The sequence below is a fragment of the Triturus cristatus genome, chromosome 3_1 (genome assembly GCF_964204655.1).
Source record: "Triturus cristatus chromosome 3_1, aTriCri1.1, whole genome shotgun sequence".
In the NCBI taxonomy this organism is placed as follows: Eukaryota; Metazoa; Chordata; class Amphibia; order Caudata; family Salamandridae; genus Triturus; species Triturus cristatus.
This window is the reverse complement of record NC_140583.1, coordinates 520,216,779-520,244,177: the sequence shown is the minus strand read 5'-3', so window position 1 is coordinate 520,244,177 and position 27,399 is coordinate 520,216,779. Positions and strand designations below refer to the sequence as shown.

The window sequence follows — 27,399 nt, the reverse complement described above, 5'->3', positions numbered from 1 at the left end:
TCACATGGTGCTGGGCTGACCCGCCGCTGGTGCCGGGGATCTAACCGTGACCCCCAGATTCCAGAGTCAGTCGCCTTGGCCGCGGCGCCACACCTCTTCCGCACAGAACTGGGGCAAGATGTAAAGGACTTATTTCCACGTAACATAGATTCCGTTGACCGATTGACTACAGTATGGTAGGCTTTTAAAGTCACAATGAGAGGTATGTGCATTGCAATGGGGGAGGGGGTCTTGAGGGACCTAAGCTCAACATTCGCTCGGCTGGAAATAGATATCAAACAGCTGGAACAAGAGCTTGTCCACACCCAGAACACCTCAAGGCTACTTAGACTTAGGGGCAAAGTGTCTGAGTATTGAGACGCTGCAGAACGCGAATGTCTGTTCGCAGGAAATACTTTAAAGCATGTTGGTATGGCGAAGGGGAACAGCCAGGAAAAGCGTTATCTGATCAACTGCGTAAACCCCGGTTTTCCAATTATGTTTTGGATATCCAGGAGCAAGGAATAGTGATGCTCAGAGACATGCCTGATATATTACAATCGTTAGCAACATATTACTCTGACCTTTACACTACAAAGAGACTGCACCCGTATGCAATCTCACCATATTTGGAACAGGTGGACTTGGACTTGCTGGGGGAGGCGCAAAGAGAGTTTCTGTCTAGTTGTGTTGCTGGAGTACTGTCTCTCTACTGTACATGTTATCTGTAGAAATGAAAAATGTAAAACATGAGTATCATGCTACATACTATGATGCTATTATGCTCAGTGTGTAATATCTAAATCTTGATTTGGAAAATAAATAAAGTTTTTAAAAAAAAGAATAATCTGAGTGTTTGCAAGTTCACTTTCCCTCCAACAGCTTTTTTCCCCAACTCTGGAAGAAGGTTTAGTCTGCCATTGTTAAGAGTAAATTACCAACATTTCTCAGTATGGGAAACTATTAGATAAGAGTTCTTGAAAACCCTTACAACATGCAAGTTAGTAGGTTTGCACAGATTTAAAAGGGCATTCTAACCCTGGAACTATTGCTTACCACTACCTTCAGCCCTAGTATGTAGATCTGCGGAAACATGGCACCATAAGGGGATTGCAAGTATACAAACACTACTATGGTATGAGACCTAGCTGGCTATATCAGAGCTCTAATATGATGAGATTGCGGCCATAATTTGTCGCTGTACTACATGGCACCAAAAGAACAAGTACATTTTGTTACAGGACTTGTGGATTTATGAAACAACCTGCCCCATGCACAAGTAGATATTTTATTAAATTCTCACCCCTGACTAAAGGGAAAAAAGAATTCAAGCATGCCAGAGACTGAGTAACTAGAGTTACTACACAGGCCATAACAGCATAGTAGTAGAGTGTATACGATGGACTTGATAATGAATGCCAGATGTTTGAAGAACTGCGAGAGAACCTTACGCATCACTTGGACATGCAGTAATATTCAATGTTTTTGGGAATGAGGTGGTATCTGAACTGTTGGTCATACTTGATAGTTTGACATCACTGACCCCACAATTCGCCCTACTGGACATTCCAAATGACGTCATCCCGAGCACAAGTATGCTAACACTGTGCTCTCAGGAATTCATGATGGTGCAGAAAGACATAGCACGGAGTGGGAAAATGTGGCGTGTATCAGTAGGGAGAAATAGTGCGCTACCATGGATCAATGCATGGAGACTGAGAGGTTAGCTTATCACAGCTGATGATGCCCTCAGAAATTTGAGAAGACATGGGGCCTGTGGAAAATCTCTTATGGCCTAGATATGGTAGGAGTAAATGACAACAACCTAGGAACATTCCAAGGAGGAACGACTAATAGCAGGCAGCTGCTATATGTAGATTAGAGCCGAGAGAAGGAGAATTTAGGCTTGAGGCCTCACTTTCGCCATGAACTACTTGTTAATGTTTATGGGTTTAAACACTGCAACTTGAATTTAAAATGTCTTGTTAAGTGCTTCCTATTCTTGATTGATAATTTCTGCAATATGCATACATACAAACTTTAAAACCCAAATTATTCATTTATTAAAATGTTCTTCACTGATGGGATATATTGAGCTTTTCCTCACAATTCCATCCACAGAATGTAAAGAAAATGTAAAGAAATTCACTTCTAAATACTTACATGAAGGAACTCCTTCAGGGTCTTCCAAAAAAAAAGGGCTAATCCATTTACATCCCTAAAACAAGTGCAATGGCAAGCAAGTAGGCTTGTTTCACAAAGGATAATATACACCGAGCCTAAATACTTCTACAAAATCATCAAATTGGAAATGCCAAGAACAACAAAACTTCTGTACACCAATAAATGCTTTTACATTTAAAAGTCTGTCAAAGTCAAAGAACCATATATCTGGAAATCTCTTCAAGCTAGACCCAAGATTCACATTCGGCCAATGAAAATTTAGGAATGAAATGGAAATTTAGAAAGGACTCAGAAATGTTTATTTAGATCAAGGTTTTGACATATCCTCTACCCAAGAAGATCATTCAAGCCCAAGATCAGACTGTCCGTGAATATGTAATGATACATTTACACACACTGTGATAGCCAACAAAGAATCAGTCTTGTAGCTCCACACTTGTAGACGTAGAAAACGTAAATGTACAATGTGTAAAGACGTGAAATTCTCTGCCATATTGCTTTATCAGCCAAGCGCCATGTGGCAGCCTATAAATCCTTACAAATAAATGTGTTAGTTCTTATCAGAATTCTCTTCTTTTTTTCAGTTACGTCAATTCTGGTAATGTAGTTTAATACTTTGTGAATACATTTTTGCTTAAACTAGCCATAAATAAGAACACCATTTGTGAAACCATTTCTACAGTTGAAGCTCCCGACCGCCACTTAATTCTGTAACTACTGCAAGTTCCATTAAGAACCAGTTTGTATAAGGTGAATGAGAAAGGACCTGCATTAAACTCATGGTATACTGTACTTTTATGAACAGCCGATTACATTGTAACTGGAAATCCAACAAAAGCAAACTGCACAGTTTTTTTTCATGCATATGAAGATTGCACTAAAAGTCTCAGACAGGAGTGATGAATGTAGAAATGAGGCTAGAAAAGAGCAGGTGTGGAAGGGGGAAAAAAACAAAGAAAACCAGCCATGGCAAAACCAATAAGTCTGGTTTATAAAACGGCCTCTTCATTGATTGGAGACCTTGTGTGTGGTATTGTGGATAGGTGAGTAGGTACATGCAAGAATCGCCTAATGGGTGGATGAATAGATGCAAATATGAGTTAAATAGTTAATGCATTTCAACATCCATTTTTCCACCTATTGACTCATTTTGCACTTAGAGGTAATTTAAGTCATGAGCCAGACTTGTTGGCCAGACGTGTTGGCTTTGCCATTCATTGTTTTCCACTGCATTGACACATGCAGTATAAGTTTGGTATTTTCATTGTGAACACAAAACTGTTAGTGCTCCAAATGCAAAGAAATCAGGAAGTGGCAAAGCAACTAGTTCTGGCTATAGTGTACTAATGCAGGCAAACAACATTTGCATATCTGCGTGTGTTAAAACATTAAAGTCAGATATACTGTCTTTGTTAGTGCCTATTTATAAAGGCTATCCACATTTTTAGATTCTGTACAAAACCTAATTAATTAATCCAAGTCTAGGAGTTTACAGTTATCAAGATGCCAATTGTATCCATGTAGGATTACCCCAAATACTACGGCAATGGTTTTCTCTTCAATGAAGAAAACGTGATTAATAAAAGAATATAGTTAGAGGTCCAAGACAGGATGGGCATGAACCAGGTACGTTATTATTCTCATAGTAAAATGGAATTACCAAACCACAATCAGCAAGCCCAAATGCAAAGAAAGTCATTTGAGGCAATGGGGAAAAACTGCATAGGATGGATCTTAGATATATGCTTCTACACTGCAAATTTCAAAGTGATCTTTCAATCTAAGTACTTCCCTTCAAAAAAGCAGCACACAAATTGGTATGAGAATAACAGTCGGTGAAACGAACTCAGGTGGGTCTATTTTCCACCCATTCTTAGGTGAAATCAACAAGAAGGGGATGCTCAGGAAATAGACACTGCTCTAGACAAGGAGCTAAACCTCCCCAAGGAAGGGCAGAGCCGGGACAAGTATTCTCCATTGGGTCCATTGACGTAGGTTCTGTGCCACCACCAGAGACTTTTCCTACACAACCAGGGACCCAATTGGTCACAGCGTATGTAGGAAGCTTTCCCGCAGAGGCAGGAGTACATAGTAATATGTCTGTCTGAAAGTCTTGTGTTTTGTCCTTAAATGATATGTGACTACAGGAAGCTTGGTATCACCTAGGAAAGATATGCAAACCCGCTTCACCTCAGACAGACAACATCACTTCCCATCTTCGTAAGAGACCTCAGGACCTGGCTCTTCGATGGACCCCCTCCTTGATGGACCGGAACCTGCACCCACCCACCCCCAGCGCCTTGAGACCCTTACGGGTGAGTAGTCGCGCTTAACAAACGCGTGATTGATTGATTGATTGTATTACTGCCTACCTCCTTTTTTAACTACACAGCAAGCTCCTGAAGGCAAATGCTTCAAGCGCAGGGTGGGGATGGCGGCAAGTGGTTTATTGTTTGGCTTACTGTAATTTTTGGTTATTATTTTATTTCTTGTTTTATTTTCTCTCTTAAAGGAGACCGTGGTTCTGGTAGAATAGGCGCTCAGACATTCAGGGGCTGTTTTTTATCAATGCAAAGCAAAAACTATCCAACTTGATAGGTCCTCTCTCTTCTGTACCACCTTCCCTTTTCCTAGCGCCTGAAACCAAAATGAAGAGCTGATTGTCTTTCAAATAGTCTGCAGTTCAGCTGATATAAAAGCTTACTTTCTTATTAGAATCAATGTGAGCTCCTCCTCCTATTTCAAGCTGTGAGGTGGAGCAAAACATTTTGGCACAGTGATTGATTGACGAACATGGAAGGGTGTCACTACGTTAGGAATGACTATCGCCTTAGTTCTTAGCACAAACCTTTCAGAAAGAAGGTGGTGAACCAACTGTTAGGTTAGTCTTCCCTCAAACTTTTTGCCTTCCTCCTCCATTTTTGCTGATCTTTATTTTGCTGGCCTTAGGACTCTACACACTTTATCACTTCTGACGAGGAAGAGCATGTGCTCACACCTTAAAACATTAGCTTATCCCCAATGACCATAATTAATTTACTTATAAATCCCTAGTAAAGTGGTTCTACATGTACCCAGGGCCAGTAACTTAAATGCCATTAGTGGGCCTGCAGCACTGATTGTGCCTCTCACTTAAGTAGCCCCTTTAAACATTTCTCAGGCCTGCAATTGCAACCGGTGTGTGCAGACTTTACACTACCATTTCACCCTGGCAAAATAAACCTTTTGCTAGATCCAAAGCTTCCCTTTTAATACAAATAAGTCACTACTTGGGTAGCCCCAAACCGCCCAGAGGGAAGGGTGAAGTTTATTTAAAAGGTAGCACATGTACTTTTAAATTTTACCTGTACTGGTAGTGAAAAACTCTTAAAATCGTTGTTCACAACTGCAAGACCTACCTCTCCCATAGAATAATATTGGAGTTACCTTATTACATTTAATTTTATAATTTTTTATTGGAAGTCAGATGATCAGTTCATGTTTGGTGTCTTTGGGACTGTAATGAAAAGTCCTCTCTTATGCTTAGGTCAGATTTTAAATTACAATTTTGAAAACGTCACTTTTAAAAACTTGGCATTTTCCTGTTTTAGCCATTTAGTGCCTGTAGCCTGTCCCTGGGGGTAATGGACAGTTGGGTTTGGGTCATTTCTCCTAGACAGCGACACACAATAGAGAGCTTAGCCGTGACTGGATGGGTCATCAATGGCAGGATGTGAGGGTGGAACTGGGCACAGCCCTGCTTACACTTGAATGGGCTGCGTACAGCCCCCACACAAAGAGGGTAGTTAGTCTGGTGTCAGGATACGAAAAGCCAGGATGCCTGGTGACTTCAAAGGGACTGGGGACTTCAAAGGGAAACCTCCAGAAGCTTCTTCCACCTTCCAGGGGAAGGGCACCAGGTATAAAATATTGGACCTCAAACACCACCTCTTCGGTACACTTCTGGACCTGTGGAAACTCTGCCAGGAAGGACGGCTGTGCTGCTGGAAGGACTGCCATTCTGCTGGACTGCTGCTCCAAAGGATGGCTGACCTGCTGTACTGCTCTGCTGCCCTCTTACTTGGGTGAGAAGGATTGGACCTGCATCTGTTGAACCTAGGACCCCCAAAGTGACTAAAAAAAGCTAGTAAGGCCTCCTGATTAGAGCCCCAGGGACAGAATGCTCCAACAACCTTGAACCCAGCTCCTGGACTCTACCATCTGTGAGTCTACACTGCCAAGTGGTGTTACTCGAGTCCTGCACCCTTGAAAGTGGGCCTAAGGTGCTCTGCCAGCCTCTGTAGCTCCAGCAGAACTGAAGCAACTCCTCTGCTGCATGGCCCAACCCCGGGCAGAACCGACACATCACCACTGCTGCGAGGATCGGTTCTGTTGCAAAGACCCGCATCGCGGCCCATCGCCTCATAAGAATGAGTGCTGCACAACACATCCTCGGTGCATGCCCTTGCATCTCTTGTCCACAGCCATGACGATACTGGACTCTGCCTCGCAGCTCTTCGGAGCCAACTCTTCGCCCAAGTGAGTGACATGTCCTGGAAGTCAGATTTCACATCGCAAGCCCTCGTTGACAGGATCCTCAGCGATGATGCAAGACCTTGCAACACAGCCTAGCTGAATTGCAAAACTGACACATCATTTCAGCTGCACAACGCATTTTCGATGTAGGCCCCACTCGACACTCTACAAACCAGGACTTAAGGTACTTGGGACTTAGTCCCGGTCCAGTTCCACCAGATATCCAAAATTTGCGCTTTGTGCTTTTTGGCTCTATTTTCACTGAGATATTTAAACCTGCATATCTCCAGTCCTACTGATTAGAACCTTTGTATTTTTCGGCTTGTTTTATTTAGTAAAAATTACTCTATTTTTCAAATCTAGTGTGGGAGTCTTTTGTGATTTGTTTTCACTGTGTGACTGTTTAATACTTTCCATGTTGCCTCTAAATTAAACCTGACTTCTCTGTGCCAAGCTGCAAGGGGGTTGGGCACAGGTTAATTTGGGTTTGCTTGTGACTTCACCCGGAGAAGGATTGTGGTCAGGTTAAGTTAGGGGGTTGCTTGTGACTGCACCCTGTCACTGTGGTTCCTGCTTGAGTAGGGTTTCACCCACCTCAACCAATAACCCAATTTGTTACAACTCCTATTGCATGCTGGCATAATGGCGATAAGGAACAAGATTTTCAATCTCTAAAGCCTTAAGGAACAACTGGCGAAGGCTCAAAGGACGTGTACATCCAGAACGTCAAAACCAAGTTGATGTCCCATTGAGGCAACACAAATGGTTTAGAAGAGAACATACATGTCAAACCATTGATGAAATGAATCATAGCTGGCGATGTAAACAAGAAAGGTGGTTGAGTGACCACAAAAAAGAAAAAGAGGGCACACAAGTAAACTTTCACCATTTCAACCGCAAGGCCCTTCAAGGCCAACCAAATGACAAACAAAATGGTATCTGAAAGATTGACCTGTAAGGGATCAATAGGCCTGGCACAACAGCAGACAATGAATTTATCCCAGCACCCAGTGTAGATCGACTTTGTAGAAGGGGAACTGGCAGCAAGAATGACATCCACCACCCTGGTCGGCATAACATACGCATTTAACTGCCACCGTTCAATCTACACGCATGGACATGTCGGTAGTGGAAATTTAGGTGCAGGACCAGGTCCTGTCACTGAGACAGTAGGCTCTCCCGAAGAAGTGGTTATATCAGAGGGCCCATTTGTCAGAAAACCAATCAGAGGTGCACAGGGCACGCAGGGGCTACTGGGCCAAACCATGTGGGTTGAGGCCTTTTACTTCTGATGACCCTGGGCTTGATCTACCATGAATTCTGAGCAACTGGGCAAAGTAACCCTTCTGCACTGGACTGTCAGAGGTAGGCTTGGTCGAGCAGTCCAAGGCTCCCTGGCGGGAGGTGGGCCTCGTGGCATACGGGACTACCACTACAGCACAAGGTTCCCACCCTTACTACACAGCAGTCTTTTCCCCAGCGGCCCCTCCAAGCATACAGGATTGCCGCACCACTACAGCACACAGCTTTCAACCTTAGCACACAGCTTCAAACCTTACCGCACGGCAATCTTTCCTTTGGCTGCCCCTACTGGCATACGGGTTGCCGCACCTAAACCGCACAAGGCTACTGCTGTTACAGCGCTGCAGTTTTTCTCTAGGTGGGGACTCCTGTGATACGGGGTCACCGCACTGCTGCTGCACAATGCTTCTGCCCGTACCACACTGCAGTCTTTCCCTTGACGGCCCTTACTGGCATACAAGGTCACCGCACCAGTACCACACAAGGCTTCCACCCTTACTGCAAGGCAGTCTTTTCCACAGCAGCCCCTCCTGGAATACAGGGTCCCTGCACCACTACGGCACAAGGCTTCTGCCTTTATCACAGAGTAGTCTTTTCCACGGCTATCTTTACAGCGCCTTCTCCCGGCATACGGGGGTCGCCATCTCAGTCCTTCACATGGGCAACAACCCAATCAGAGCAGCAGCCGTTTCCTCCTTCCACCAGACGTCCCCTCAACAGGGCTCCCAACTGGACCTCACTCACTCCAATGTTCTCCTCTTCCTTATAAGGCATGCTGGTTTTGGCAAGCAGGCAGGAGCTGATGCTTTAGAGTCCAGGGTAGGTGTTCTTAGACTTGTAATACCACATAAAGTACATCTGGCTGTGTGTAATAGGGAAGAAGAAAGGTAGAAGTGGTGTAATGTCAACAGAGGGGGAGAGTACCCTCAGGACAAGAACCCTCACTCATCGTTATGTGACATGCTTCCTCATATGGGTTCCATTCTCACACCGAGGTGTGGGCTGCGACTCCCCGAGGGGACGAGCTGAGGTGTTTTCTCAGAGATGAGCGTGTGGAAAGTGGTGACTGAGGGGCTGAGTGCAGAAAAAGTTGTGAGTGATTAAAAGTGTCTCTGGATCCACTAAAACTTTATTGGGTGGCTTCAGGGACACTGTTAAAAAAACAGAAGGAATAGGGATTAAGGCAATATATCCCTAGAAAAAGGTCAATATGTTTCTGCCTATACTTGGTCCCCTAAAGGGATCCAGAGGCATTTGTCAGGACCCTAAATAGATAGTCACTCTGTGTGTGTGAAAACAAAGCAGACATACTGGCCGCCACAGGAACTGGGTGGTCTGAGTGCAAAAAAAAGATGTGAGTGATTAAAAAAGTGTCTCCCTGCATCCACTAAAACTTTATTGGGTGGTTTCAGGGACACAGTTAAAAAAGCAGGAGGACTAGGGATTAAGCCATTATAGCCCTAGAAAAAGGTCAACATGTTTCTGCCTATACTTGGTTTCCTAAAGGGATCCGGAGGCATTCATCAGGGCCCTAAATATATAGTCACTCTGCGTGTGCAAAAACAAAGTAAATATATTGGCCACCACAGGAACTGGGTGGTCAGGTGTTGAACGACCTAATTCATTTCAAGGAGTTCGTCTACTATTAAGCGATACATAGACGAACCCCTTGAAATGAATTGGGTCATTAAACATCAGACCACCCAGTTCCTGTGGCGGCCGGTATATCTACTTTGTTTTCACACACACAGAGTGACTATCTATTTAGGGTCCTGACAAATGCCTCTGGATCCCTTTAGGGGACCAAGTATAGGCAGAAACATGTTGACCTTTATCTAGGGATATATTGCCTTAATCCCTAGTCCTCCTGTTTTTTTTAACGGTGTCCCTGCAACCACCCAATAAAGTTTTAGTGGATCCAGAGAGACACTTTTAATCACTCACAACTTTTTCTGCACTCAGCCCCTCAGTCACCACTTTCCACACGCTCATCTCTGAGAAAACACCTCAGCTCGTCCCCTCGGGGAGTCGCAGCCCACACCTCGGTGTGAGGAGGGAACCCATATGAGGAAGTCTGTCACCTAACGGTGAGTGAGGGTTCTTGTCCTGAGGGTACTCTCCCCCCTCTATTAACATTACACCACTTCTACCTTTCTTCTTCCCTATGTACTTTATGTGGTATTACATGTTCTATTGAGGGATCAGTACCTCCTGGCTTTGTTTCCAATTCCTTCTGATCTTAAGTGTGTTGACAAACAGGTGTTCCTAGACTACCTGTTGAAAAACAGGTGTTCTTAAACTACCTGGAAGATGTCCACTCACAAAGCCGGGAGAACAGCAGGTCTTGGCCCTCAGTCCTGGACACAGGCAGAAGTCTTACAGAGCTTTCCTTGCTGCGTTAAACACACGGCAGTGAAACTTTAAAAAGTGAGTGACAACTCCAGTGAAACAGGTTAAAAAGGACTTGTGATCACTATACATTCACCAACAAGCTGGTGTTGCTTAACTCCTGGTGAAGGGGTCAGCCTTCCAACTCTATGAGGATAGCACTTTGGACGCCTGTCCTGGTTCAACAAGAATGCAATCCGGGAGAAAGACCTATGTCATTGAGCACACACTATCCGTGTTCACCTATGACAACAAAAATTAGCATTAGGGATCCAGACATCATCACAGTGGGGCACTCAGTGTAGGTGTGCATGTCTATTACCATGTAGAGGACTTTTCATCCCAAAAACCTGCTCATGGTCTAAAGCTCTGGGTGCTCCACTCTTCTAGCCCAGTCCAGGATAATCAATATAACTTGGCCCTAGTCCTTCCTGATCATCCTGCAGTACCCGAGGCAGGAGCAATATTGGTTTGAAAGCGTGAAGGAGGCCATTATTCCATTACAGTCAAAATGCTTCACCTAGCGAGCGTCTTAAAGTACTCCTCAGCAGAGAAAACCAAAAAGGAGTCTGAGAAGGATCTCAAGTTGAGCAAGAGGAGTGTGTGGGGGTCTCTTTATAGGAACCAGCCAGTATAAAATAAAAGGTGTCTTAAGAAGAGTTTGAACAAGGCTACTACGAGAGCCGGTAAGTGACTCTAAAAGAAAGTAGAGAGTACCCCAATACTGTGAGCAAGGATGTAAACTCATTATTAGGGGAAGGTGGAGACCATATAGAGATTTGTAAATTGTATCAAGGTACTATGAATGTTGTTAGTATTACTACTGATAACTGAGGACGCAGACCGAGCATAGTAAACCCTGGGGGTCATCACACCACATTAAAGACTAGTTTCATGATGGGGTTAAATCTGGCACCCATTTTATAGTAAGGGCTTTAAATAAAAGAGGTGATCTCATACGGGAATCTTGTGGAAATAAATACTTTTATTGAGTATGGGGTTGGTCCAGGCAGAGGGGAAAGCTAGAGCTCTCACCGGAGAGAAGCTCCTGTTGTACTTCTCCATGCTTGGTATGGCTTTCAGCCCACACAAAGCAAACAACCAATTTTAAGGAAATACAAAAAAATATAGAAAACGGTGTCAGGAATACTTATAGGTCGGGCATAGAAAGGAGTTCATAGGGTTCAGAGATTGTGGGGCATGGGGTGGTGAGGGTTTTTTAGAGTTCACGGATGACTGGTGTTTAGGTGTATGAGGTGTTTTAGGGTTTCAGGGATAGGTAGAGTGTGAGGGAGTTGAGGGGTTTTAGGGTTCATGGATGGGGGAGTTTATGGCTGGTGAGGGGTTTTTAAGGTTCAATTATGGGTAGCGGCTGGGGTGTTGAAGATTTTTTAGGCTTTGAGATGGATTGGAGATTAGGGTGGTGAGGAGTTTTAAGGAAATGCGTGGAATTTAGATGTAGAAACGGGTTTTTGGGGTCAGGGACGAGGAGTTCTTATGGAGCACAGATGGCTGTCGTTTAAGGGCAGAGAGGGTTTTTAGGGTTCAGGTATGGGTAAAGTTTGGGTGTCCTGAAATGTTTTAAGGGTTGTGGGATGAGTGGGGTTTATACGTAGAAAGGAGTTTTTAGGGTTCACAAATTGGTGGCGTTATGGGTAGTGAGTGATTCTATTTCTCAAGGATGGTGGATTTTGGGGGTAGAAAGGGCTTTTAGACTTCAGGGATGTGTGTAGTTCAGGTATGGTGAGAGGTTTTAGGCAGCACTGATTGATGGGGCTTATGGATTATGAGAGGTCAGCGATGGATGATGTTAAAGGGTGGTGAGTGCTAAGCAAATTAAAAGCATCCAAAGTAATTGTTTGACAATGCAAAGGATAGAAGTATAAAATAATATATGCTGAAGTCAACTACTGAAATAAATATCTCCGACAAAACCGTTTCTGAAAGTAAGACCTAGAACCATTTTATTTACACTTAAAAAATAAGCATTTAAAAGCTAATTTAGACTAAAAAGACATTCTTCAAATTGGTTTCTATCAAAAGGTGAATGCCATTCATTATGAACATTTCCATTAAACAGTTTAGATGAAGTGGTTTCTCAGTAATGGTATTCCATGAAATCATTTTCCTACGAAATCTCATACATCCAAATGGAAGCCTTGGGTTCCCAGAGCAGTCTCTCACTTTAGAACTAGAAAAGACAATGCTTCAGAAAGTCACAATAAAATGCCTATATGCAAAACATCATTTGATTAATGCTACAGAGTTGGCTATTTTGGGAAGAGAACGGTTAAGCTGTCCTTGTGTGGGATTCACAATGACTGTCATCTTGAAGTAAGCATGTGGTGGTCATCTTCCTGTAGGCCTCACAAATCTGCCCATCTTAAGGTGGGAGGCTGAAGGCTAATATCAGCTACATGTTGAGCATTGGACAGGTAAGAAAAGAGCATACACCGTCCTTGTCTGCATGCATCACAGGAAAGCATGAGTAGTTGTGTTGTCCAATGACAACAACATTAGGGCACATGCCTAAAGGGCCTCCTTTTAGGAACATTGGACAGTGTCAGCCTTGCACTAGAGACATATCAAATATATTTAAAAATGCTCTCTCCAGCGAAAACAATTATGTTGTTTAAAATGCATTTAGGAGACAAAGGACTGAATATGACAAAAAATGTGATAATTGGTTGCACTTTTCAGATGTACAATAGTACCCTATGCATTGAAATGGTCACACTCCCTTGGGTGCATAATGATACATCACATGTTAAATAGCATGTGGTGGGAGAAAAGTACTCAACTGAAACCCTGTATATTTATTTTTGAAAAACAGAACAAAAGATCTTTATCTGTAGCCAGACCTAAAAGAATATTTTTTTTTTTTAAAGTGCTGATCAAACCGTTTTTTGGGTTTAATTGCTAGCAATTAAGAGTCACTCAAAAAGACACAAAATATTACAAACTTGCTTGCGACTAGTATAGAAATGCCACACATGCACAATGATTTATTGGAAGCTATATGTACTAATATCACATGCTTTTATTCTTTATATTTTAAATGCTACAGAAATGTCAATTGCCCAACACAACTGTAAACTGTGCGTGAAATAGGGTGCTGATGGGAAAATTAATACATAAAGTAAATATTTGGGTGCATGCTGTGAATATAGTGCCCACAGCTCCAGCATTATACAACCTCCTTATAATCAGTTTCAGTGTTTGTACCCACCAAATCAGTACAGCAGTGTCTGTATCGCTTGATTCCTAGCCTAAAGTTAATGAGCAGAAATAAGAGCTGTGCCCCATGTTAACGACACAGATGAGGTGCTGAGGGTGTCAGTCAGTCAAGAATGACTTTATTCGGTCTACATAAGTGTATGAAAAAACTAAAACATACATTTATAAGATACCTTGACAGTATTCAGTCAACAACTAAAAGAAGAAAGGTACTGATTTAAAAGATAGTGCAACCACAATAAAATCTTCCATTATCAACCCCGCACACTATGCAGACAATAACTCGGATATAAAAGTTATTACAAGTAATTACTCGGTCCATTGATGATGATTTTTTTATTTTAAATATTAAAGCTATAAAACCGTATTACTAACCAAATCAGTAACATGATACAATGCAATGTACAAATGACAAAAAAAGGAAACACTCAGGTGAATACATAACTACGTCCTAAAACATCTGCTGATAAAGTGATTAAAAATACCCCATCATTAAACATACCATTTGCCACACTACAACTCTTGCATTTTAGTTTGAAACCCTTTTAAGGCCTCCCCTATTGCGATTAAGCAATTCATATTTACTAGTAGGCTAATGGCTCGATCCGTGTTAATAATTCTATCGCTGCTAAAAACTGGCTTTAGAAACTTTTTCCGTTCATCTAAAAACCACAAATAATCTATTAAAACATATAGCAAGCTACATTTTACTTTCTGCTGGCATGTACATAAGCCCTGTTCACCTCTTATTACTGCTTTGATCTTAGAATCTATGTAACAAGGATTAAGCCCAACCTCCAAATCTCAATATTGCATTCCTTAACTTGGGGCTTTGAAGGGCTAAGATATAAGGGAACACCTCTTCATTACTTCAACCCATAACCAACAAGCATTGGCATAGCCAACAGGTCTCGCCTTTGGGACCTTATAAGTGTTTAACCATGCAACAGTTGCATAACTAACTACTTATAAGGTCCCAAAAGCGAGACCTATTGGCTATGCCAAGCGGCCGTACGGCTGCGAAAGTGAAAGTGATTGCGATCACGATCAAACATCAAAGCGGCCCTGCGGCCGCGAAAGTGAAAGCAATCACAGTAAAGCGTGGGGCGCGCACGCACATGCACTGTAGCTCTAGGCTGGCCTGGTAGCACTTTTTGGAGCCCTCTCAATAAGTCCCGCCCAAAATGGGGAGATGGTCCCCCCCCCCACCCCACCCAAAAAAGCAGGCCCCCCCCCCCCTCTCGCGCTGTTCCGTGTAATAGCACATAATTTCTGCTTGGGGATCGATCGCCCGTCCTTCCACCAATCTGGTGCTAGTAACAATTCAGTGCAGAGCGTTCCTAATATACATTTCACTTGAAGGACCCGGTTCAACTCACTTTTCTCTATCTCTTTTTTACAGAGGTATGATATTTTAGAATTACCTTCACCATTCAATCACTGCCAACATTTTAACGTAGCTTGCAGCCCCTGGTAGCTGCAGGCTATTAACTGGCATTCCACTCTTATGGCCTGTGTCATGGTTGACAGCGGAAGAGCAAGGAGCCGTTTCGTACATTTACTCTCCTCTGAGTTCCAATTCTATTACAGGACCGGAGGCTTCGTATTATGCTTCTCTTTCTATTTATTGCTACTCACAGCAGCCAATGAAAACTTATCTTATGCAAAACAAACTACGTTTCCCATGATGCATATACCACATCACTTCCTGCAGAGCCCCATAAGAGCCAGTAACACCGGAACCAGTCCTTTTTTCTTTGCTGCTCACGCAGACAGTTAAGTTGAGAGCTCCGATTTCTAACTTGAATTTACTATTGATTGTGACTATTGATATAATGCTTATATTCATTGTGACAGCCGTTTATTGTGTAGCGGTAGCGTCGGCGAGAGCGCCCTGATCTCAAGCAACCCTCGGGTTGGGCGATCTGAGTAACGCGCTGCGGCGCTTAGTGGTCCCCGCAGAGTGCGCGGTGGTGTTGGGGCATTGCGGACGACGAGCGGTCCGAGGCGCGAAAGCGCGCAAGTTTGAAGTTGCAAGTTAGGCGCGGCGCTCGACTGTATCAAATGCCCAGGTCAGCGCGTGAGCGCTTCTTTCGTTCCAGCACACGGTACCGCCCCGCCTTCGGCGGGTACAGTATTTGTAGTTTGTGGGCGCTAAGGCTTCCCTTGTATGCCGATGACGCCGGGAGCCTGGTAGTTTTGGTTTCGGTAGCGTTCCCACGTGCGTAGCCCAATTTGGCTGTTTTGGTAGGATTTGGGCTACGCACGTCGAAACAACCCGTTTTTGGTGGTTTTGCTTTCACTTTTCGTCAGTTAGGCTGCGTTTTTCTTCAGAGAGCACTGCTGACGCTTGGCTGCTGCAAAAACGACCTTGGCCCGGAGGGAGCACACCTCCTTGGATCTTCTTCTTGCTCTTTGGCTCCACTACGCCCTGAGGGCTGCAAACATTGGTATACAGCTGCTGCTGAGGAGCTAGGTACCGGTGCTGTTGTGCTGTGGGTTGGCACCCCCTTTGGATTATCCCTCCTTGCTGTTGCCTTATGAGCAAATACGTTTACAAGTTTGGTTCCAGTATGGAGAATTGGGTGCATTAGGAGGAGGATGATACCTTGTATGAGGAGGAGGTCGGGAGACCTGCCATTGAGGATAATATTGTTGAGGCCCTGGACGCTTCGGTGCAGGAGTCAGTCAACAAGGCCCTGGAAGAGGCAGTTCCGGGAACTGTGCAGCAAGCTTTGGCGACTGCTTTAAAGCCTATCACTAAGCAGCTGGAGAAATTTGCGAAGCAGCATGGCTTCACTACCCCATCGGAGGGACCGGCAGGGGAGCCCCGGACTAGGTCTTGGCCGCATTCCGATTCTTATGAGTCGCTTCCGCGCCCGGCGAGGGAGCGAGAGAGGGTACAGGATACTGACACGGAGTCTACTTCCACCTCTTCCGACACCCCTGATGACTTCCCCCCCCCCCCCCCCCCCCCAGGAAGAAGTCTCGGAAGGTTAAACATGTGGAGACTTCTCCGCCGGCCCCCACGCCCTTTACATTCAACCCCTCGGATATCGTTCACCCCAGATCCTCAGACTGGTTGCCTGCCCCGGAGGTGGCTGCATATTTACACGAGAATGTGCGCAAGTGCTTTGATAAGGAGGTGCGCAACAGGCTGCGGTCTGAATGTCCTAGACCAGATATCTCGGACAAGGTGGCGGAGACGCAGGACATTGATCCAAGTATGCTTACCTTCCTTAAAAAGTTCGCAAAAGACCCCAAGAAGGGGATAGATCGCGCTTGGCGAGGATGCCAAGATATGCTTCTGGACGTGGTCGGCCCCCTAGCGAAAATATTGGAGATGGCTCTGGAGGCACAGGAATCGGGTACCACAATTGATGCCCATGTGCTGGCAGGCTGGACCCAACGGGCTATCTGCCTGCTCGGGAATGCCAACTGCGCGATTACCAGAGCGCAGGAAGTCCATTTTGATGCGCATGGACTCTAATCTTACAGAGTTGGCTGCGGCGGAACCTGGGCCGTTGGCGGACGGAAACCTTTTTGGCGACCGATTCGTCAAGGACGTTGCGAAATATGAGGGCACGTTCACGACCCTGGACAAGGCTCAGGCTGGGATCAAACGCGTTTTCCACGCCGGGGTTTTCAACCGGGCCGGACGAGGTCGGGGACGCTCGTTTGGCCGTCAGCATTCCCAAGGTCCCCAGCGAGGAGACTTCGGACGCGGCAGAGGAGATTGGGACTCCACCCGCGGCGGCACCTTCTACCCCACCAGGCAGCGCTTCAACAAGCGGCGCTTTAACAAGGGCTCCTATCGAGGAGGCTTCCAAGCCACCGAGTCTTCAGGTGAGCGCTCCAGATGTATTTCCTCTTTCCTTGGGGGGGCGTATTCAGCATTTCTCACAAGACGCCTGGGTGTTACAGACAGTTCAGGGGTTCCACTTAGAGTTCTTTCAGACTCCATGTCAGGTACATCGTCCCAGACAGCTTTCTTTTTCCCAACTAGAGTGCGATTTTATAGATTCAGAAATAGAAGGGCTGCTGCGGAAACGCGCGATAGCTCCTTGCAACGAGGGCCTTCGCGGTTTCTGCAGCAATATTTTTCTGGTACAGAAGAAAGGCGGTGGTTACAGGTTGGTACTCAATTTGAAGGATTTCAACCATTTTCTGACTTACAAGCATTTCAAGATGGAGGGCATCCATCTGCTGGCAGACCTATTGAAACAAGGGGACTGGTTGGTCCGGCTGGACCTGAAGGACGCTTATCTGTCCGTTCCCATATTTCGCCCCCATCGCCGATTCCTTCAATTTCAATGGCGGAACCGATGGTACGAATATTTGGTCCTTCCTTTTGGGCTTTCCTCAGCACCGTGGTGCTTCATCAAGGTTCTGAAACCGGTCGTTGCCTACCTCAGGGAGCAGGGGGTTCGCATGATTGTCTATTTGGACGACATGCTCATCATGGCGCAATCGCAGGAGTTAGTAGCCCTCCACTTGCGCATGACCATTCATATTTTGCAGAACCTGGGGTTCGTGATCAACGAACCGAAATCGGTCCTGTCTCCCACACAGAGGATAGATTTTCTGGGGTTCGTCATAAAGTCGCAGACGGCCCAGCTCAGTCTTCCAAATTCCAAGCTTCGGGATATCAAGAAGGAGCTTCGCTCGTTCCTGACCAAACAGATAGTCTCGCTCAGGGGGATTGCCCGGATAGTGGGACTTCTGGCATCGTCCATTCAAGCGATATTTCCGGGCCCCCTGCACTACAGGGCCCTTCAACTACTCAAAATTCAGCATTTGCAAAAGGGCCTTTCCTACACAGATGTAGTCCCTCTTTCCCAAGAAGTGAGGGAGGAGATGCAATGGTGGTTGGCCCACGTCGAGGCATGGAACGGCAGAGCAATTTTTGGCTCTCTCCCGGAGGTAGTCATAGAATCCGACGCCAGCCGTTGGGGTTGGGGAGCGCGCTGTGGAAATATTTCCACAGGGGGACGTTGGTCCCTAGGGGAGTTAGATCTTCACATAAATTGTCTAGAGCTCCTCGCAGGTTCGTTTCCAATCCGAACGCTGGCTCCCAAGCGGATCTCATGTTGCATCCTTCTTCGGATGGACAACGTATCGGCGGTACGGTACATCAACAAATTGGGGGGCACGAGGTCCTCAATGTTAGTGGAGATTGCGAAAGCCTTTTGGCACTATTGCCTGAGCCAGCAGATCTCGGTGATAGCGGAATACATTCCGGGTCAGTCCAATGTAGTGGCGGACTGGAACTCACGCCACCTCAGGGACTACAGCGACTGGCAACTGCTCCCACGAGTGGTCCGGTGGCTGCAGGAGATTTGGGGGATTTGCGAGATCGACCTGTTTGCCTCCAGACTGAACCGTCAGATGATGAGATTTTTCAGCTGGAGGCCAGACCCTCTGGCGCTGGCGACGGATGCCTTTGCGCAGGAGTGGACTCAGAAATTGAATTACGCGTTCCCACCATTCATCCTCATTCCGCGCGTATTCACTCAGGTGATGCGCCAGAAAGCAGAAGTGATATTAGTGACTCCCCTTGTGGAAGTCGCAGCCTTGGTTCCCATTGTTGCTGGAGGCGAGTTGCGACTTCCCCAGGAGGATCCCATGGTCCTCGACGATGCTCCAGGGCCCTCAGGGGGAGAGACACCCGATGTTCCTATCAGGGCACCTGTCCCTGATGGCCTGGAGACTTTCAGGCAGCGTTGGCAAATGCCAGGATTTTCGGACCAGGCTGCAAGCTTTATCAATCAAGCGTGGGCCCCTTCTACCAGGAAGCGGTATGCTTCAGCCTGGGGAGGCTGGGTTCGTTGGTGCATGGGACAACATGTGGATCCCGTGGGGCAGGATTACCCTATATTGTAAATTTTCTGTCGGAAAAGGAGGCGGGGGTTTGGCGTATCGCTTGGTGAATAACTTCCGTTCCGCCATCTCAGCAGGCCACTCTCAGATAGAGGGCAAACCTGTCGGAATGCATCCTTTAATCTGTAAGCTCCTAAAGGGTATCAGAGTGGCTAATCCGCCCAAACCGAAGTACTCTTCGTTGTGGGATGTCTCACTGGTTCTGTCTCTGTTTAATAGCTGGCCCGACAACAACAGGTTGTCCAGGAAACAGTTGTCGGCAAAGCTGGCCATGTTGCTTTGCTTAGCGGCTTGCAGACGTTCTTCGGATGTTAAAGCTCTGGATATTACAGGTAGGGTATTTACTCCAGAGGGAGTTTCGTTTTCTATTACGTCCAGGACTAAAACAATGTCACGTAGTGTGGATTGTCATGCTTTTCCCGATAATGCTAAACTTTGTGTGGTTCAATGCCTCAAAGCTTATGAAGAATGTACCAGGTCTACTAGGCCTGATGGTGTGGCACAATTGTTAATTGCTCTGCAGAAACCTTACAAACCTGTGACTGCGGCTACCATAGCCAGATGGCTTAAAGATGTTATGCAAGAAGCAGGGGTGGATACTCAGGTTTTTGGTGCACATTCTGTCCGAGGCGCCATGGCCTCTAAAACTTTCATGTTGGGTTCTACTGTGCAAGATATTATGCATTCTGCTGACTGGTCGTCTGAATCAACGTTTAAACTGTTTTATTATAAACCGGTGGGTGATATTTCCTCTGTTGGTTTTAATCAGCGTTAAACTAGCATAATACGAAGCCTCCGGTCCTGTAATAGAATAAAAAATTAGCTAGCATTCGCGCCAAGAATTTTCAATTCTATTAAGGACACGGAGGCGAGGATTATCCCACCCGGTTAAATTACTGTCATGTAATTTTGGCCCACCCGTTGTGTATATACTCTGATTATACAGGAGTTACGGGTTGTTTGATCTCTGTTTTTTTCAGGATCCGACAAGAAAATGGATTAATCCAGTGTGCAGATTGACGTTCTTCCCAGCTGGTCTGGTTTTCTTCCACGTTGGAAGCTGTTGTTGAACTTTAATACTTATTGGACTTGTTGTTCGAAGCAAAGAAAGAGGACTGGTTCCGGTGTTACTGGCTCTTATGGGGCTCTGCAGGAAGTGATGTGGTATATGCATCATGGGAAACGTAGTTTGTTTTGCATACGAAAAGTTTTCATTGGCTGCTGTGAGTAGCAATAAATAGAAAGAGAAGCATAATCCTCGCCTCCGTGTCCTTAATAGAATTGAAAATTCTTGGCGCGAATGCTAGCTAATTTTTTATTCAGTTTGCCACCTAGGGTCAGCATTTCTACCCCATACGGAAGTTGTGGGCGTACCATTACACTGAAGGAAAGAATGGGGTGAGCCCTGCAAATATCCGGCTAACCTGTTTAAAGCCCCACATCGAGCACAAGCCCATTGACATTAATGCTCCTATGTGGGCTTTCCAGTTTAACTTGGTATCAAACCACATGCCCAGATATTTATATTTATCAACCACATCAACTTTATCCCCCCCTCCCCCTCCCCAGGCGCCAGTTAAAAAAAAAAAAAAGCTTTCCTTTCCCCAGTACCATTATTTAAATTTTCTCCAAATTAAAGGAGGTGCTGGTGCTGCTTCTGGAGCACATCTCTTTACAATCTCGTATTCCAAATCCCAGTGATACTGCTGGGAGGTGTAGGCTTCTCGCATCAGAGGTTGTGGGTGATGATGGTGTCCTTACATGGCTCGCGCTGCACTCCAGTCTGCTCCAGAGACCAGCTGTTACAGAGGTTAACATTCAACTAGCTTTGACAATGTAGCTCACTGCTCATTACAGTGCTAGCAGCCATCTCTCAGTGCTAGCAGCCACCTCTCGAAGTGCAAAAAATAAAACATCTTGCACTGCGGTAGGTTGCATTTCTAGTTATACTCCGTCCCGTTTCGCATTTAATACCATATTTCTAGTCATGCACATCTTCACTTGGGAACTCCACGCGTTACGCTTGGATGTAAAAAAATGCATTTTTATCAAGATGAAAAAATAGAGGACAATCTCATTTGGAAAAAATGGCATATATGTATGAATGCACACATCCAGAAATGTTACCCTAGCCACATTTCCCTAATATAATCTGTACTGCTATGCTTTAAATTACATTCTGTTGAGAAATATACACCCATATTTTGAGGTTTAAGATAACATGTCTTGTAAGAACAATTTGACTGCCCATATCCCAACTGTGTAAGCATGTGCAATAAATAAATACATTTACGTAGGTCGTTGTCTGTAATTTTCAATGCATTGATGCATGCCCCTGGCGCATAGCTCATGCAGGGACTTCAAAGGAACTCATTTCTGAATTCTGTGTTTTTTTAGGGTCACTGGTACGGACAGAGAAGCTTTTGGAGAGCTCAACAAATGAAATGCATGGCAGAGCAGGCAGGGAAGAAAGGCTAAAGAGTATTTTAGAAGAGCCCGGTGAGGGAGGACTGGAAGGGGGTGGGGGGCTGGGGGGGGGGGGGGGGAACTGCTGGGAGTAACCTGCTGAAACTATTCCGATTCACAAAAAAGGCTCTATGGAGCTTCCAATGAACTACAGACCCATTCGTTTATTTGATGCCACACAGAAGGTGTTCTGTAGACAGTTCTTGAATGGACTAGACACGTGGATAGAGGATCAAAATAGCCTTTCGATCCTGCAAGCAGGCTTCCGAAGACAGATTAGCACAGGCAACCAGGTGTTCGGGTTCTTAGCTGTTCATTGGAAGACAGTAATCTTAAATAAGTCACATCTATATGTGGTGTTTGTGAACCGAAATTCTTTATTTGACTTGGTCTCTCACTGTAAACTCAGGGATGTCCTGAAAGAGAACGGAGTACCCGCCGATTTACATGACACCCTGATCCGCTTACATCAGGGCACTTATGCACAAGTACACTGGGAACACTAGGGTGAATTACCCACCCCATTGAGATAGAGGGGAATGCAAGGGCACCTTATTCTCCCTTTACCTAAATGACGTGGCCACTAATTTGGAGGACTGCAGTAGCGATGCACCTAGTATTGCAGGCCAGAAGATCCCTCTACTCCTCTTTGCAGATGATATACTGTTGGTTTCTAAAACCCTGGTTGGCCGGCAAACATTGGTGGATTGCTTCATGGATTTTTGTGACTCTCAGTGATTGGAGAATAACCATTCAAAAATAAGTGTATGTATGCCCATTAATCTCCGTAAGTCCTTCAATGGCTCCATAACGCTAGAATGCACCTCTCCGGACAGGGTTTAAAGTTTCGACTGTTTGGAAATCAGATTATCTGCAGACATGACATGGACTACCCAAGTTAAAAATAGTAGCTTGAAATTGTGTAAGCATGTGGCAGGGATATTTTAGCTTTAGAACTCCACTAAGACAAGACAAGACAAGTTTCTCCAGCAATTAATATTTACAATACGAAGGTCGCAGGATGTGCTCTGTACGGGGTCGAGCTATGGAGTCAGTCTTGGCTGCCCAACATGTCATCAGTTGAAAAACATTTTTTTGAAGATCTTTATTGTGCCTGCTTAAGAGTACCCGTTTGCCTGCTGCGATGGGATTTAGGTGTTAAATTCGTCATGCTCAAAGCCAATCTAAGACCGGTATTTTATTGGCGGAAGCTGAAGCATACCCCAGCTATCAAAAACTATAACATCTTCCTTGAGCTAGTCGCCCTCGACAAAAATTAGTACATAAAGTGCATACACTATATTAAAGATACCTTGACCCAAATGGATGACTTATCGGAACCTAGGGGCGCTCCGACATCTGTCACCAAGGAATCTGCAAAGGAGGCTTACTGGGCACATAAACAGGGATTGGAAGTCTCCAATAAAAGGCTAGTATCACTCACTTCCAATTAAGAATAAAATCAAATTTGAAGATTTTCTCGATCACATCCTAGACCTGAGCACCGGGCAAATGTACCTGAAATTCCGGTATGGAACATTACCAGTTAATTCCTTTCGCTCAAAATGGAAGAACCCTGTAACCGTGAGTAATATATGCCCTGCTTGCCTTTCGGCAGAAGACTCTATACCACATCTTTTTTTCTTCTGCCCAGGCTATGCAACCCAGAGGAGACAGTGGGTTGTACCCATTTGTACGCAGAACGACTGCAGACAATGTCACAAGGAACGGAGGCTGTTGAAAGCAGAAACTAAAGACGTAATTGTCTCTGGCATAGCTAAATTTCTCCAATGGAGTTGGACTATCAGGGCCAAGGCATTGGGCTAGCATCTTTTCCAACTGCTGGGCATTGTTAGAGCTCTTGCACTTCATTAGCATTGATTTGCCGCCTTGTCTGTTTTGAACAAGTCACTGTTTAGCTCTCACGTAATTCCTAGGTGCTCGATTGTTAATGATGTCTTGCCCTTTTTCCTTGCCTGCTTGTATGTGTAATCCATATGCAGTGACCAACAAATGGATGCTAAATGCCTTTGAGGTACTGACATTAATTCTTGGCTTTTATACATATAATCTATGCAATTTATTTGGCAGGTTTTTACATACTAAGAACTTGTATTTATAAATAATGGCTATGTACTGCCTACCCCTCATGCATGTATCTCGTTCCTTCACTGTGCTCCTATAGGTGCATTATGTGAGTTGTATTTGATGCAAACCTATTTGATAATGAATGCACTCATTTAAAACAAATTAAAAGTGTACTCATGTCTAATATGGTAATACATTGCACAGTTTAAGTGGAAAAAACGTGCTAAAAGACAGTGAGAAATCCTTACCAGTGGTTCTTGCAAAAAAATCTGGTCCCCTTGAGCGGTTATACACGCCTCAAGTTTCAGGGGTGGCAAAAGGTCTGGCTTCGGCTCAAAGTACCGCTTCAACTAGACACAGGAGATAAAGAAAGGTGCTTATTTGAAATCTAATTGTTACAATATTAACTCTCAGTGATGTCTTGTATTGAAAAGCCCTCCCTACTTCCCTTCCGCCACCAAATGCCCACGTGAGACTGCTCCTCAAATTAATGCCATCTCCATAAACCATCTTCTGAAGGATAGCTCCCGACTTCAACTCTTGCTTGAGAAACACTGTGGTGCTGTCCACTAACAATCTGCAATTGGAAATGATGCAGTTCCATTACTTATGCCAAATAAGCATATTGAAATTGAACAGTTGGGTGGTCATGGTGAAAAGCTGCAAGGTACACCCTAAAACCCTCATCCAAGAGGATTTTTCTGTTTCACATTCTATTTGTTAGCTAAGGGTTTGAAATAATCATATGATCGGATTTAGGACAAAACCTGAAATTCCGCTCCATGTTCTTAATCATGGAAACAATATGTCAAGGTCTACCATAATACAGAATGGAAGGAATTGAGAAGCATCAGTTTGGCATGATGGCCTTCAACAAGGGTGTTTGTCTGTGTATTTGTGTTCCTCTGAAAGGTATGAGTCCTGAACAGTAATCATCAGGTGGGTTACTGTTTGAAAGAAGCCTAGTAAAGGGTGGCAGACAGGAAGGGTCAGGTATGCAAATAAGAAAAACAGCTGAAGGATACTTTGTCTTGGTAATATTAATTATGACATTCTTCTGAGAGCAATAATTTTCAAATCCCTTGAGTAACTTGCATATAGAGCTCCATGCATACCAATAATACAGCGTCGTCCACAAACAACAGGATTGAGGAGTTGTTCTCCCCGATGGTTGGGACATCTAGATTTAAGGCTAAACGGTGCTCCCCAACATCATTAATAAACAGATTAAATAGTAGGGGTGCTTGAACACATCCTTGACTCACACCTGATTTTATAGCAAAAATTCACGTACAATCCCCCTTTCAGACGAATCTCACTGCAGCTCCGTTACCCTGGTGGAGATGTTTCACTACACTCATAAGCTTGGTATTAATACCCAGTTTCTACAGGCTCTGCAAAAGGGCTGGACTGCCCACAGAATCAAATGCTGTTTTAAGGTCAATAAAAATTAAAAGGAGCGCAGGATGTTTTATGAAGGCATACTTTCGGCAAGCACTGTACAGTCTGGACACTTGATCGATCGTGCCTTGTGATTTGCAGAAATAGGCTTGGAATGGTGATAAAATCGGGTGGTCTTCAGCCCAAGACTCTAGTCGTATTAACAGTGACTTAGCAGAGATTTTGCTGTCAATGTCTAGCAGTGAAATCAGGCAGTAACTACCCGGATTATTCTGGTGACTTTATTTATTCTGCGGTAAAATGATCACAGCTCCCCATGATGCAGGACCCTCCCCAAACTCCCAGATTCTGTTATATGCCAAGGTTAATATAGGCACTTTAAGTGAATGGCTCTTTTTGTATTGCCACTCCCAAGTTTTTCAACTGAAGCTGCAGTTTTCTTTTACTCTGAGGGTCCACGGAGGCCTGCTAACCAGACCTCAGTGCTAGGTACCTGGCCCTAAAGTGTATGTTGAGTTGGCTGTACCCAATTGGAAATGGCAAACGCACCTCTAAGTCTCTAATAGAAGGTACCAGGACATGTAAGTTAGAGGGGCAACCAAGGGCTTGCACTGCTGGATGTGCCATCCTAGAGTTCCCCCAAGTAAAAATAGTCTTCCAGCCTGCCGCTGCCGACTGGTAGAGCAGCTGTGCACTGCTAACCTGACTTTGCCACTGAAAGCAATGGCAAATCCACCACTTTCCCTGAAATGTGTGCAAGTCACTCTTCTATCTGGCCTAGCATGTCCTTAAGGAGGGTGCAACATATTACACTTTCAGGAAATGTACCTTACATGTTCTGACAGTAAGACGCTCAAAACTAAAAAAATTTATGTGAAAAGACTTGGTCTCCTAAATTGGCGAGTACAGGGTTACACGCGGATCCCTCAGCAGTGCTAACTCCTAAATGGTGTGACCAAAGTGGACACTCCAAGGTATCAAAACAACCTGTTACATTAATCCGAACATGTATCTCAAGTTGAAATTAAGGAAACTTGTTCCAGTATGCAGTTCTAGCAAAGCTGACACTTTGTTGCCTTTAAAACTCTTGTCCCTTCCCGGGGACACGTGGAGCCTGTTCCACGAGAGCGCTTTCTGCTCTCCAGCAGAGATGTGCCAATGACTCTCAGGAAGGAGAACAAAGAGGGATTGCAGGCCATGGAGGAGTCACCTCCCTCGTGCAGGCAACCAGTTAGGTATTAGCTCCAAATGGCAGGCTTGAAAGGTGAAGCTGCGTTTGAAGGGCAGATGCGGAACATCAGGGGGGAGGGTTGTCTCGTTGCGGAGGTAGACAGGCTGGCACAGGGAGCAAAGAGGGGAAACCAGTGGCCAACTGGTTTCCCCAGGGGCGTGTAGCACTGAGGTAGCCACACCCCAGTGGTGGGCTAGGGAGGTCTGAAAACCAAGGGAGGGTGCTGCCATCTCGGGAGTGGGCAGAATGGTTCATACTGAGATAGCCAGATGCCACACTCCACAAGAAGTAGGCATCAGGTGGGAGGGAAATGGTAGCCCATTGGCTACCAATCGCATCCTGCCCAGAGGGCACTTTCCGAGCATAAAGGGGGCACCCCTGGCACCCAGACCTCAGATCTCGACCAACTTGGAAGAAGGAGGATTGCCCTGCTACACTGAGGGACCAGCAAAGAGAGGCTGTGCCATTGAAGACTGCAACCGCTGCACCTGGTGGCTAGCAAAGAGAGGGACTGTGCCTGCCATATCCTGCTTAACGAGGAGTTGTCAATAAAAAGTGAAGGACCCCCAGCATCAATAGAGTACCAGGGCTGGGAAAATGCAACATATTAAAGAAAATCCCATGTCTTCCCATAATTTCCTCATGCATTAGTGTCATAACATTATATATGCGTAGAAAGACTCAATCTCTAAATATACGTTTTATTTCATACTCTTTTTTAACTTCAT

At 45.0% G+C, this 27,399-nt stretch overlaps 1 protein-coding gene across 3 annotated transcripts in view; it reads right to left on the bottom strand.

Moving 5' to 3' along the window:
- The window catches only part of FANCI (FA complementation group I), a 556,119-nt gene that overhangs the window by 318,917 nt on the left and 209,803 nt on the right, over positions 1–27,399 (bottom strand). For all 3 annotated transcript variants that reach the window (XM_085644440.1, XM_085644438.1, XM_085644439.1), the window contains exon 20: positions 24,288–24,389. In XM_085644440.1, coding sequence (XP_085500566.1) covers positions 24,288–24,389 — 102 coding nt within the window. The remainder of the gene's footprint in view (positions 1–24,287; positions 24,390–27,399) is intronic.